The following is a 12,542-nucleotide window of genomic DNA, read 5'->3' as shown; positions in this document are numbered from 1 at the left end:
GTTGATGTGGAGTACGAATTCTGCCGGAGACCAGAGTCCTTTGATCTCCACTTTTCCCAGATGGCCGACCCATATCACGAGTGATGCCTCTGTGACTACCGTGAGATCTGGTAGGGAGAGGGGTCTGCCACTGACCCAACTGCGGTTCATGAGCCACCACTACAGATTGTTTGCAGTACCCTCTGATATCTGGACCAGGTTGGAGAGATTCCCTTGATGCTGCGCCCACTGGAAGGCCAGGAGCCCAACAGCCTTAGAGTCAGTCTCACCAAAACCCAGGATAGAGGCTGAAATATCGGTATGATAGTCTGAATATTATGGATTCGCAGCTTGGTAAACCCAAAACTCCACCGTGTCCAGAACAGCTCTTACGAAAGGGAGTGTCTGAGATGCAGTCAGGTGTGACTTCGGCATGTTAATAGTGAACCCCAGTGAGTGCAGAAGGTTCGCCATAGTCTGGAGGTGAGAGACGACCGCCTCAGGCGAACCCGCCTTCAGCAGCCAGTCGTCAGGATAGGGGAAGACTAGAGCCTCTAAATTTCCGCAAATGAGCTGCAACCACCGCCATCACCTTAGAGTACACCCGAGGGGTGCTGGTAAGGCCCAAGGGGAGAGCGGTGAACTGAAAATGCTCGTGGCCTACCATAACCACAAATAGCACCAATGGGCAGTCAGGACAGGAATATGAAAATAGGCGCCCTGCAAGTCCAACGCTGCCATCCAGTCTCCTGGATCCAGGGCCGACAAGACCTGAACCAACGTGAGCATTTTGAATGTCTCCTTCTTGAAGAAGAGATTGAGTGTTTGGAGATTGAGGACAGGATGCAGGCCATTGTCCTTTATAGAAAGTAGCATAAATAATGACCACAGCCTACTTCTGACACTGGAACCTCTCTATGACTCACTTGGCCAAGAGAGCTGTGACATCCTTGCAAAGAAGGGGCAGATGATGCTCCGTCAGCCAGTTGTGCAGATTGAGGTGGACGTGGGCTGCAGAGAGGCCGAAGGACCTGGCCTTAGCACAAGAATCCTTAAAGCGCTCGAGCGCTGAATCTGCCTTCTCACCGAAGAGGCAGGTGCCATCGATGTGCATGTTCATAAGGGAAGCTTGGACAGCCCCCGAAAAGCAAGTTGTGGCGTCTAAGGGCCACATTTGTGGAAACCGCTCTACCTAGAAAATCGGTCATGTCAAGTTTGCATCGAATTGTGAACTTTGCTGCGTCTCTCTCGTCTGTGACAGCTTGGGAGAGTATAGCCTGGGCCTTCTCTGCGACCTGTAGCAGCACTTGCACAACAGTATCCCACAAAGAATAATGGCCCAAAAGGCAAGCGGTGTTCCAGCCAGTAATGCCAGGCTGGAGGAAGAAAACATCTTCTTCCAAAGTGAATCCAGCCTCTCGCATTCCTGGGGAGCAGTAGGGAAAGCCCCTTGGGAGGTTGAGGATTGGATCACCATGCTTTTAGGGGTAGGGTGTTGCACGAGGAAGTATGGGTTCCCAGGTGCAGCGCAATCGTGGTAGGCAATTGTCCTATTCACAGAAGCCCCTGTATTGGGTTTGGACGGAGCACCCAAAAGGACATCAGTAAGGGTGTCATTGAACAGGAGTAGGGGGTTCAAACGAGGAGAGACTCAGTTGCAGCACCTTTGTCGAGAGGTTAGTCGTGACAGCCACCAAGAGTAGCTGAAGTTCAAGGACCGCAGACAACCTCAGCACCACCATTGCGTAGGACGCTCCCTCCCTCAACAGCCACAGAAGGGGAAGAAAGCAGACCAGCATCTGGAGAAGTATCCAGGGAGCTGGCCTCACCCAATTTCTCACACCAGTCCATACTCTGTTCTTCCTCATAGGATTGGTAGCCTAAAGGGTCCAGTGACCCCTCCCAGGCTTCCCTGAGGCCTAGCCCAAGCCTGGTCCAGGAGGCAAGACTCCCTGTAGGAGTCTGAGATGTCAATTGGGACGGTGCCAGGGAAGGTCGGGATGGCATGACCAGCGTCGGTCCAAATGCAGGAGCCGGAGCCGCCGGTAAGGAATCAGAAGGCCCCCTGAACCCCCCATAGGGCTTGACCGCTCATCAGAGGGCTCTGGCTGCCCAAATATGAGGCACATGGCCTCATAGAACTCCTTCAGTTGGGCGGGGGTCGCTCTGGCCTTATGAAATTCTGGGAGGTGGGAAGTCGGCCCAGTCGCAGGTTCCGGGGAACGAGGCCTAGAATGCCAAGGCTCCCTCGTCTCATCAGCAGAGGAGAAGACGAAAAGAGCTTCGACTTCTTGCTCTTTTTCTTGTGCCTCTTACCAGAGGGCCTCGAATATGAGAGGACTTTGAGCTCCATGAACGATCCAAGACCTTCCCTTCGACTGGGACCTCGATTTCCGCAGACTCACGTGCTGGGCCATTAGCAGCTTCAGGGACCACTCCCTCTAAGCTTTCGGGGCTATGACCCGGCAATTAGGACACACCTTGGGGTGTGGGTGCGCTCACAGACAGACAAGGTGTTGGTCCGACAGAGACAACAATCGGTGACAGGCGCTGCAGGGCCTAAAACTTGACTGGTTCGATGACATCTCAACGCACTAAGAGGTAAGACCTCAAAAGCAGTCAACAAAATGTAAAAAAAAGCCTGTCAAAAACAGAAGAGGGGTAGCTCTTCTCCGGGTCAGTGCTGGCTGGTGCGGAAAGAAAAGAACGGACATCAGCGCACCTGGGTGACACCTATATAGATACCACAATGTCACTTCCGGCACAGAGCCAATCGACGACATCTACTGACGCACCGGGGTACTGCTCACAAAAAAATCTTCTGGATCCAGTCTGATGCCACGGGAAATACAAAATGAAAGGAATCTGCAGCTAGAAGTCTCTATCAGATAAACAAAATCATATCACAATTTCAGATTTGTTGATTGAATTGAATACTTGCCTGCAAAATTGATTTTTACACGTTCAAGTGTAACCTCTCCGGAAGAAGCAGGAACATGACAAAATCCAAGAGGCCCAGTAAAATCAAGGCGGAATTTGAACAAAAGAGCGCTACTGATGTCGAAGATTTGGCTGGATTGAGCCTAAGCAAATGAGGCAAATGGTCGTTCACCATTTCCCATAATGTGTGCATTACCTATGCCACTTGTGTTTTAAAAGCTCTTCAGTCCTTGAGTCCTAATGTGGGAATGATCTGTGCTGCCAGGTATATCTGCACTCCTGGTCGAATGGGATCAGTGATGTCAAAGCCACCTCAGCATGAATGAGCACTCTGCTTCAACAGAGTATGCCGCTACTGTCTTCTTTACAGTTCTTAGTGAAAATGAATCAGTAAGTGGATTTGGTGAAAGGGTCAGACCAAGTACTGCATGTGGAGTCAAAGATGGACCAGGTTGCACCCTACATTGTGCCTCCCTGTGTCAAACATGCGGTCAGGCACGAGGGCCCTTTTGTGCAGATTGTGAATCAGTAGTAGGACGTGATCCTAGACCTGGGCAATAAAATATCTCTGTTACTATAGATCTGGGTGGATTAGCCGTTGAAGTTGAAATTGGGAACTCCCAGGTTCATATTGCAGGCCCCTGGAGTAGTAGAGAGGTCTTTTTTTTTCAAAAAAGTTTTTCAAAACCTTTATTGAGGAAGTTCAAGTCAAACACATTACATTGCGCCACAGGGCCGCTCAAATCTTCACAGTGAAAACCAAGTCAAATTATACAGAGGCAAGTCGCCGGCACCCTGCAGGAAATATTAAGATGTTGAGGCTGAAAAATGAAGCATCTTTTCACAAAGCTCCCTAGCCACAGGGAGATCATACAATCGGCAATGGCATCAAGTGGAAGCGCCACGGGACCGGGGAGGGCCAATGGGAAAAAGGGGGGGGGGGGGAGTCATCCATCAACACCGGCGGCCGCCGCGGGCACAAGGCCGGCAGGGAGCGTGGGAGAGGCAGCATCACTGGGAGGAAAACGGGAGCGAAGGTAAGTTAACAGAGGACCCCAAATGTCAATGGGTCGAGACTTGGCGGGTAGTAAGTCCCAGAACTCCATTAGCAGAGTCTGACACCGAGAAGCATCCTTCAGCCAGCTCTCGACCTTAGGAACAGGCCTGCGGCCCCAACACATAGCCACCCTACGCCTGGCCAGGACCAGCAGCATCGCTATCAGGCACCGAGAAGCGTCCGGACAGAATTTAACAAAGCCAAGAAGGCAAAGTGAAGGGTCGGGGAGCACTGTAGTGCCAGCAATGTCCGAGACGGTGGAGCACACCCCCACCAGAAGTCGGACACCTTAGGGCATAGCCATGCTAAATGCGCGAAGTCCGCCACAGGGCACAATGCACACAAGCGTTGTTTGGAATAAGCCCGAGTTTATGGAGCTGAGTGGGTGTACGATACAGCTGGTGTAAATACTTAAAATGGATCACGGTAATTAGGTGACAGCTTCTTCGTCTGGTTGCAGCAGTACAGCCAGTCGGCCTGTGTTATAACCGTACCGAGATCCGCGCCCCACGCCTCCCGTGCACGGTCTGTCAAATTAGAAGTGGACGCTAGAGTAAAAGCATAGAGTTTGGTGACTAGTTTATGTGGAGAAGAGGATGAGTATATGAAATCAAGGGCTGGCATAGTGGGTGGGGGATGTGGAAAAGTGGAGTGAAGTTTCCGACAAATAGCACGCAGCTGGTAGAATAGAAGCGTATCCAATGGGCCCGAGAAGTCAGGAAGTGAGTAAAAAGTGTTCCCTGGGTAGAGGTCCGCCACAGTCCGCAAACCCAGACGAGTCGCATGTCTGGCCATGCCGGGAGGCTGGAGTGGGGGGAAATCAGGGTGGTTAACAAGTGGCATCGCATTGGCAGAGAGTAGGGGAAGATTGGAAAGTCGGCAAAGGCTGGACCAGGCCCAGCGCAATGTCTCGACCGTGTCCACCTCCGCCCGTGGGCGCACCACCAGCGCAAACAACGCCGTGGACAAAGGCCAGGGGGATGTTATATCCGTCTCCACGGCCACCTGAGGTTGATACGGGGTAGGATGGATCCAGAAGTGTAGGAAACTAGCCTGGGCGCACAAGGCATAGATCTTGAAATCAGGAGCGCCCATACCTCTGGCAGACATGGGGAGAGTGAGGCTATCGTATGCAACTCGTGGTTGCTTTCCTGCCCAAACGAGCGAGATAATTAAGGAACATATTTTGCAAAAGAAATGAGTGGTGAGAGGGATAGGAACGTTCAGAAAGAGATAGAGACATTTTGGCAAGACCACCATCTTAGCGATGGCGATCCGGCCCGCCAGAGAGAGCGGAGCCCGGCTCCAAGTCGGAATCTTGGATTCCAACCAGTCAACCGCACAACCGAAGTTAGATCTCCACAGTACATCCAGGTCCCTACTCAACCAAAGACCGAGATATCATGTAGGGCCCGAGGCCCACACAAACGGGAAGTCCGGTGCGAACGGCGTGGTAGCATCGGTAAAGGGAAACAGCACCGATTTGCTCCAGTTTACCTGAACACCCGAAAGTCCACCGAAGCAAATGACTTCCCGAACCAGGGGGCTAAGGTTTTCCTGAGGATGACGGACATATAAGGTAACCTCGTCCGCATACATAGAGACTAGAAGGGAGCGGGCTGAGAAACCTATTCCCCTGTGCGTATGGTGCTGCCGGAGCCTGGCCGCCAGAGGTTCCATTGCGATGGCGAAAAGCATGGGCGATAGTGGGCATCCCTGCCGGGTGCGACGACCAATGTTGATGGGGTCGGAAATCTGGCCGTTAATGCGGAGGCGTGCCGAGGGGTTGGTGTACAGAAGCCTGATCTTGCGAATGAACATGTCACTGAAGCCCATGCGTGGTAGGAGGTAGAAAAGAAAAGGCCACTCAAGCGTATCAAACGCTTTCGTGGCGTCCAGCAGGGCAGCCACCGCGGGGAGATTGGGATTGATTTGATGCAAAACTGAAAATATTGTATGAAGGTTATGCGAGGTGGCTCTACCCGGAATGAAACCAGACTGGGAGGGCGATGAGGGGCATAAGTAGAAGGAGACGAGAGGCGATCAGTTTGGCAAAAATGTTGTTGTCAGTGTTTATTAAAGAAAGGGGACGGTAGGAATTGCGACGATCCACAGGCTTGTCGGGTTTGAGAAGCAGAGTTATCATAGCATCACGGAGAGACTTAGGGAAGAGACACGTAGAGAGGTCTTTAAATATTACTTACATGTCGTTACGGACCCATGCTGTGATTACACATACTTGAACTTGTTAACACCAATAAAAGGTCATCAGGATGCAGAGTGTTTTGTTAAGTCTTTTTGCATTTCAGTGTTCAGATATTTCTGAACAATTAGCAAAGCATGCATTACTTTTGCTTTTGGACCCATACTCAACCTGTTATTATCTAAAAGGTTTATCAACAAATTTGCTTACATACATATTACAGATAAAACATGTTCTTTAGATGGAAGAGAAACAATTCAGAGACAGTGTTCACTACTGAGCTGCACGTTAGTGTAATGATTTTCACAGACTTACCAGCTGCGCTTGACAAAGTCCCATAACCACTTGGAAACTCTTTCTTCAGCTGAGAAAAGTAAAAGACAGAGTGTGAGGTCACACCTCTCCTGTAAATCTTTGACAAAAGTGTGCGTCTTGGCAGATGAAATTGTACCACTTTTCATTTTCTGCAGGTAACTCAATATTTCCTCAGACCACCTAACATTGAAAAGGGAGCACTGCGAAACTGGGTGGTGAAGGTAAGGAAAGAAAACTCACCAGTACTATCAGGCCAATCCACCATGCTTGGTGAAAAAGTGGGTACTGATAACCAGAGCACAAACTGGCAGGTGATAGAAGACACCCTTTCTAAAAAATGAACAAGACCGCCTTTCTGGCGGGTTCAACAGACCTTTATTGCAAACTCCTATCATTCCTTTCTTGTCATGCAGCAAACAGATGCAAACTCATTGTAACTATATTTTGCCAACCCAAGGGTGCACATGTGAGAGATAGTGTGACCCAGTAAGAGACAACCACCCTTAACATGGTATAATCACTGGAGAATTATTATATAGATCTACTCACACAAAAAGAAATGGTGACTTTATAGTTGGGAACTTTAATAAAACACACACACACACACACATATATTCACTGAAAAAACCATAGGTTTCAGGGACGTTATAGTTAGTTGGACATTTCACTCGTACAAAACCAGAGAAATTCGGCAGTTATAGTTAGTTGAGCTAACTATAACTCGCGCACTCGCAATGCACTGCTGATGACGTCACATATTACATCACTCATGACTTGGTCAGTGACATCACTCATGACATCACTGATATCTCAAATGTCATCACTGATGACATCATCCAGTGACTGATTGTTTAAGAGTTTAAATATGTTTTATACATATATATGCCAAGGTATATTGACGAATGCGTGGGTATAGGAGTGTCTGAATGAATGATTTAATAGGTGCATGGCTGACTGTATAAGTGAGAGATTAAACGTGTCTTACTAAAACATGGGTGACTGACTACTCTGTATGAATGTCTGTATCAGTCTGTCAGTTGGTGTGTAAGTGGCTGCTTGGGTTGGTGATTAACTATATGAGTATCTATATATGGCTTTTTGGTTTGTTGTCTGAGTACGTAAATGGGTGTCTCAGAGTGTGTGTGGGTGGTGTGTGTGTGACTCCCTGTATGGATGTGTGAGTGGGTGATTCACTGGGTGTATGGGTTCAAGAGTATATCTTTGAGGGGCTATATGGGTGGGTGAGTGTTTGTATTGCTGTGTTGGTGAGTGAATGAATGTCTCAGTGGTACATGTGTGAGTAACTACATATGTGAATGGTAGTATATGTGAGTGTTAGAGTATATAAATGATTATATGTGAGAGTGAGTGATTGTGAGAGTAGCTGTATGGATGAGTGTGTGCTTGTGTCAGTTATTGCAGAAGAGAGTAAGTATGTGTTAGTATCTGTATGAATAAGTGAGGTGGTGTGTGTAACTGTGCAGGGGAGTATATGGGAGTGTGATTGATTATTTGCATTACTGACTAGCTGCGTGAATAACTATGGGTGAGTGGTGGTGTGTGAGTATATGAGTACATATGATAGTAGCTGTATTGATGTGTGACTGCATTTATGAGTGACTATGGATGAGGGTGTAAATGTGTGTAGAGCTATGCATCAGTGAGTGGGTATGTAGTAACTGGTATTGGTGTGTCTATGCTTTCTAGAATGACAGTCTGTAATTTAGAGTGGATGTACTAAACTTTATATTAGGCTGTGAGGAGGTGCATCCGATTTTCACGGGGATGATGTCATCAGTGATGTCACTGACCAGGTCATGAGTGATGTAATATGTGACGTCATCAGCAGTGCATTGCAGGGGCGCGAGTTATAATTAGCTCAACTAACTTTAACGGCCGAATTTCTCTGGTTTTGAACGAGTGAAATGTCTAACTAACTATAACGTCCCTGAAACCTATGTTTTTTTTCAGTGAATTTCTAAGGTTTTTTTAAATGCTAATTTCTAACTATAACGTCCCTGAAACCTATGTTTTTTTCAGTGAATTTCAAAGCTTTTTAAATGCTAATTTTTAACAATAACGTCCCTGAAACCTATGGTTTTTTTCAGTGAATTTCAAAGTTTTTTTAAATGCTAATTTCTAACTATAATGTCCCTGAAACCTATGGTTTTTTCAGTGATTTTCCAAGGATTTTTAAATGCTAATTTCTTACTATGCCTACATAGGTAGGGTATGTGCAGAAAGAGGAAGACAGGTGCAGAAAGAAGCAAGAGATATGCAGAAAGAACCATCAGAGGCCTTGTTGCAGTCATCCTGTGACCCCCCCCCAAAGCTTTTTGCTGACTGGTACTGAACGAGTGTGTGGGTAATGCCTGGTTCATTGCATGAGTGCATCGGTAGTGCCTGGGTAATTATATACCTGGATGAGTAGTGCCTGGGTGATTGCATGAGTACAAAGGAGGGCCGCGGGGATTTTGTAAGTGCTTGGATATTGGTGGAATGTTTGCATGGGTAGTGCCTGGTGATTGCATGAGTGCATGGGTACTACCTTATTGATTGGAGAAGTGCATGAGTAGTGCCTGGGTGATTGCATGAGTGCATGGGTAGTGCCTGGATGATTGGAGGAGTACAAGCATAGTGCATGGTGATTTTTTAAGTGCATACTAGTGACTGAGTGATTGCAGAAGTGCATGGGTAGTACATGGGTGATTGGAGCAGTGAATGGATAGTGCCTGGGCTATTCAATGAGTCGATGAGTACTGCCTGGAAGATTGGATGAGTGCATGGGTGATTTCAAAAATGCTTAGTTACTGCTTGGGTGATTGCTTGAGTGCAGAGGTAATGTATACGTGATTGGAAGACTGCATGGGTAATGCTTGATTGATTGTATTAGTTTATGAGTAATGCCTGGATGATTGCATGAGTGGATGGGTAGCGCCTGGATGATTGTGAGAGTGCAAGGGTAGGGTAGTGCATGGTGATTTTATAAGTGCTTCAGTATTGGTGGAGTGTTTGGATAACTGCTTGGCTAGTAGCTGGATGATCGGCGGAGTGCAAGGGTAGTGCACAGGTGAATAGAGCACTATATGGGTAGTCCCTGAGATAATACATCAGTGCATGAATAATGCCTGGCTGAATGGAAGAGTGCTTTTGTAATGCCTGGGTGTTTTTGTAAGTGCATGGGTATTGCTGGAGTGATTTTGTAAGTGCATGGGTAATGCCTGGGTGATTGCATGAGTTTATGGGTAATACCTGGATGATTGCAGGAGTGTATGGTGATTGCATGAGTGCATAGGTAATGCCTGGGTGACTGCATAAGTGCATGACTAGTTCCGGGGTGATTGGAGGAATGCATGTCTACTGGCTGGTTAATTGAAGGAGTGAATGAGTAGTGTTTGGGTGATTAGAAGAATACATGGGTAGTGATTGGTTGATTGGAGCAGTGCATGAATAGTGCCTGAGTTATTGCATGAGTGGATGAGTAGTGCCTAAGTGATTGGAGGAGTCTATGGGTAGTGCTTAGTAAATGTCCCAGTGATTGCATGAATATGGAGGTAATGTATAGAAGATTGGAACAGTACATGAGTAATGCTTGACTGATTGCATTAGTTTATGGGTAATGTCTGGATGATTGTATATGTGCATGGGTTGTGTCAAGGTAATTGCAAGAGTGGAAGAGTAGTGTGTGGTGATTTTATAAGTGCTTGGGTATTTGTGGAATGCTTGGATAAGTCTATGGTTGCCTGCTCCTAAAAGATGAAAGGCTGAGCGCTAGAACACGTGGTCTGTGCAGCAGGCTCTCTTCACACTGAGCTGTCCGTCCATATGGGCTTGTGCCTTAGCATCATTACACTCACCGGTTTGTGTGTTATGAAACAGAAACAGCATATTCCCTAACAAGTCTGATACACAGCACGCCCAAAGAGCAAGTGCTAATGATTAAGTGCCCATGTGCCCACTGGTAGACCCCAGTGCAAATTAAGCAGTAGTTTAAAGTCTAAAAGTACCCTTCCCCGTGGACCCCATCCCCCGGGGCCTGGCCACCCTTTATTTTTAATTTTAGAGGGGAGGCCGTGTGCCCCCCTCCTCAGGCCACTATTGCCCCTGGGGACCCCATCCCCCGGGGCCCCTTCATTAAAAAAAGATAAAGGGGAGGGGGCCACTTTGGCCACGGGGACCCCATCCCCCGGGGCCTGGCCTCACTGTTGGGGACGTACCAATGCCTCCACGGTCCCAGCCAGCTCCCCGCCTCTTGCGGGAGCCGGCATTGCTAATGCACTAGGGGAGCTGATAACATGCAGCTCATCTTGTGTAAAAGCAATTCTGCTTCAATTTTTGGAAGCATGAGCAAGTTTCCTGCTCTCGCTTTCAAAAACCGAAGCAGAGTTTGCTATGACGGGGCGGGAGCCGTGCTCCCGCCCTGTCATAGCAAACGACAATGTCCCGGGGGTGGGTACCCTCGGACCTTGCAGGAGCCAGCCCTAGGGGGTGGCGGTCCCGAGGGCCATCAAGGGCTCCAGTAGGAGGACCTCGCGGCCCCCCTCCCAACGTTTCTAAATCCCCGGGAAGGTGGTGGTCCCCGGGGCCCGTAATGGATCCCCGTATTTAAATACAGTGACCCGGGGAGGTGGTGGTCCCCGGGGCAGTGCGGGGGGCTCGAGCCTCCCCACACTAATTATTTGTTACTGCCCCAGGGATTTGGCAGTCCCCGGGGCTTGGGAGGGCCCGTGAGGCCCCCCGCCCTTATTGATTGAAAGCCTCGGGAAGGTGGCGGTCCCCGGGGCCTGGGGGGCCCATGAGCCCCCCCGCCCTTATTGATTAGAAGACCCGGAGCTGCGTGCCCCTGCGAATAAACTAGAAAGCCCCGGGGAGGTGGCGGTCCCCGGGGCTGCGGGAGCCCCCGCTACATAAATCAAATTGCCTCTGGGACCTGGCCCACCCGGGGGCTTTTTAAAATGAAGCCGGTGCTTCGTTTTTTTACATTTTTGGACGGATTCGCACACCGGCGCGACTTTTCTTGTTTGCAATGAATGTCTCACCTTTTTGATGTTCACTCGATCCGAGGCAGAAGATGGCTGCCAACACTTCCTGGTTGGGAGTGTTGGCAGCCAATTAGAATGAAACTCGCGCTCGGGAGGAGATTTGTGGATAGGCTCCGCCCTGATATCTATATTTCTTTTTCCTTTAATATTTCAAAAACTACTGAACGGATTTACACCATTTAAAACAAAAAAAAAAAAGGGCGCCTTCTGAACCAAGAGCTACCTTTTTGCCAAATTTGGTGAAATTCCGTTCAGCAGTTCGGGCTGTAGCTTGTTCTAAAATTTCCTATCGAAATTAACATGGAGAAAACGCGCTTTGGGACCCCCACTTTTTATTCGGCACCCGCTTCACGAATCACCCCGAAACTTTCAACAGAGAAACTGAGAGGGCCAACCCATTTGTTTTGAAAATTTATCGAAGATTCGTCCAACGGGGCCAACAATATTGGCAAATCAAAAAACGGTTTTCCTATGGAAACTAGGTTCTAACTGTAGGAGAGTAGGGTCTGCTTCCTATGGTCACCCCCACTTTTTTCTTTTGCTTCACTGGTTTTCGACTTAGATGTGGATGTGGGCCTGCTAATCAGGCCCACAGCCCAGCTGTTCTCTCTCTAAATTCATACTATGTACTTTAGGTACATAACCTAATTGGTAAGGATCACCTTATAGGGCCCTGTACAGTGTACCTTAGGTACCCAGGGCATGGGTGTACCCTAGGCCTACCAGGGGCTGCAGCATGTATTATGCCACCCCTGGCTGGCCCCCCATCATGACACAACTGGCTGATCACTCAGCTGGGGCAAGGTCGTGTAATCACCCCTTGCTTAGGTGTAGTATTCCTATACCTACCTTATATATAGACACATGGGTAACCTTTCAGCCACTCCTATGGCAGGCCTTAACAATCCTGGAGGCAGAGTGCTTGGTAACATGTGAGATGGTGCTCTAGCATGAGCTGAGCCTGTCTGCAGCTTTCAGAACCATGTCCTTATAGCTGTTCTATGAT

At 48.5% G+C, this 12,542-nt stretch overlaps 1 protein-coding gene across 5 annotated transcripts in view; it reads right to left on the bottom strand.

Moving 5' to 3' along the window:
• The window catches only part of NUGGC (nuclear GTPase, germinal center associated), a 1,337,967-nt gene that overhangs the window by 24,018 nt on the left and 1,301,407 nt on the right, over positions 1 to 12,542 (bottom strand). For all 5 annotated transcript variants that reach the window (XM_085604518.1, XM_085604516.1, XM_085604517.1 and 2 more), the window contains one exon: positions 6,495 to 6,543. In XM_085604518.1, the coding sequence (XP_085460644.1) occupies positions 6,495 to 6,543 (49 nt within the window). The remainder of the gene's footprint in view (positions 1 to 6,494; positions 6,544 to 12,542) is intronic.

The sequence above is a fragment of the Triturus cristatus genome, chromosome 5_1 (genome assembly GCF_964204655.1).
Source record: "Triturus cristatus chromosome 5_1, aTriCri1.1, whole genome shotgun sequence".
In the NCBI taxonomy this organism is placed as follows: Eukaryota; Metazoa; Chordata; class Amphibia; order Caudata; family Salamandridae; genus Triturus; species Triturus cristatus.
The sequence above is the reverse complement of the archived record's forward strand: the minus strand, read 5'-3'. Positions and strand labels throughout refer to the sequence as shown.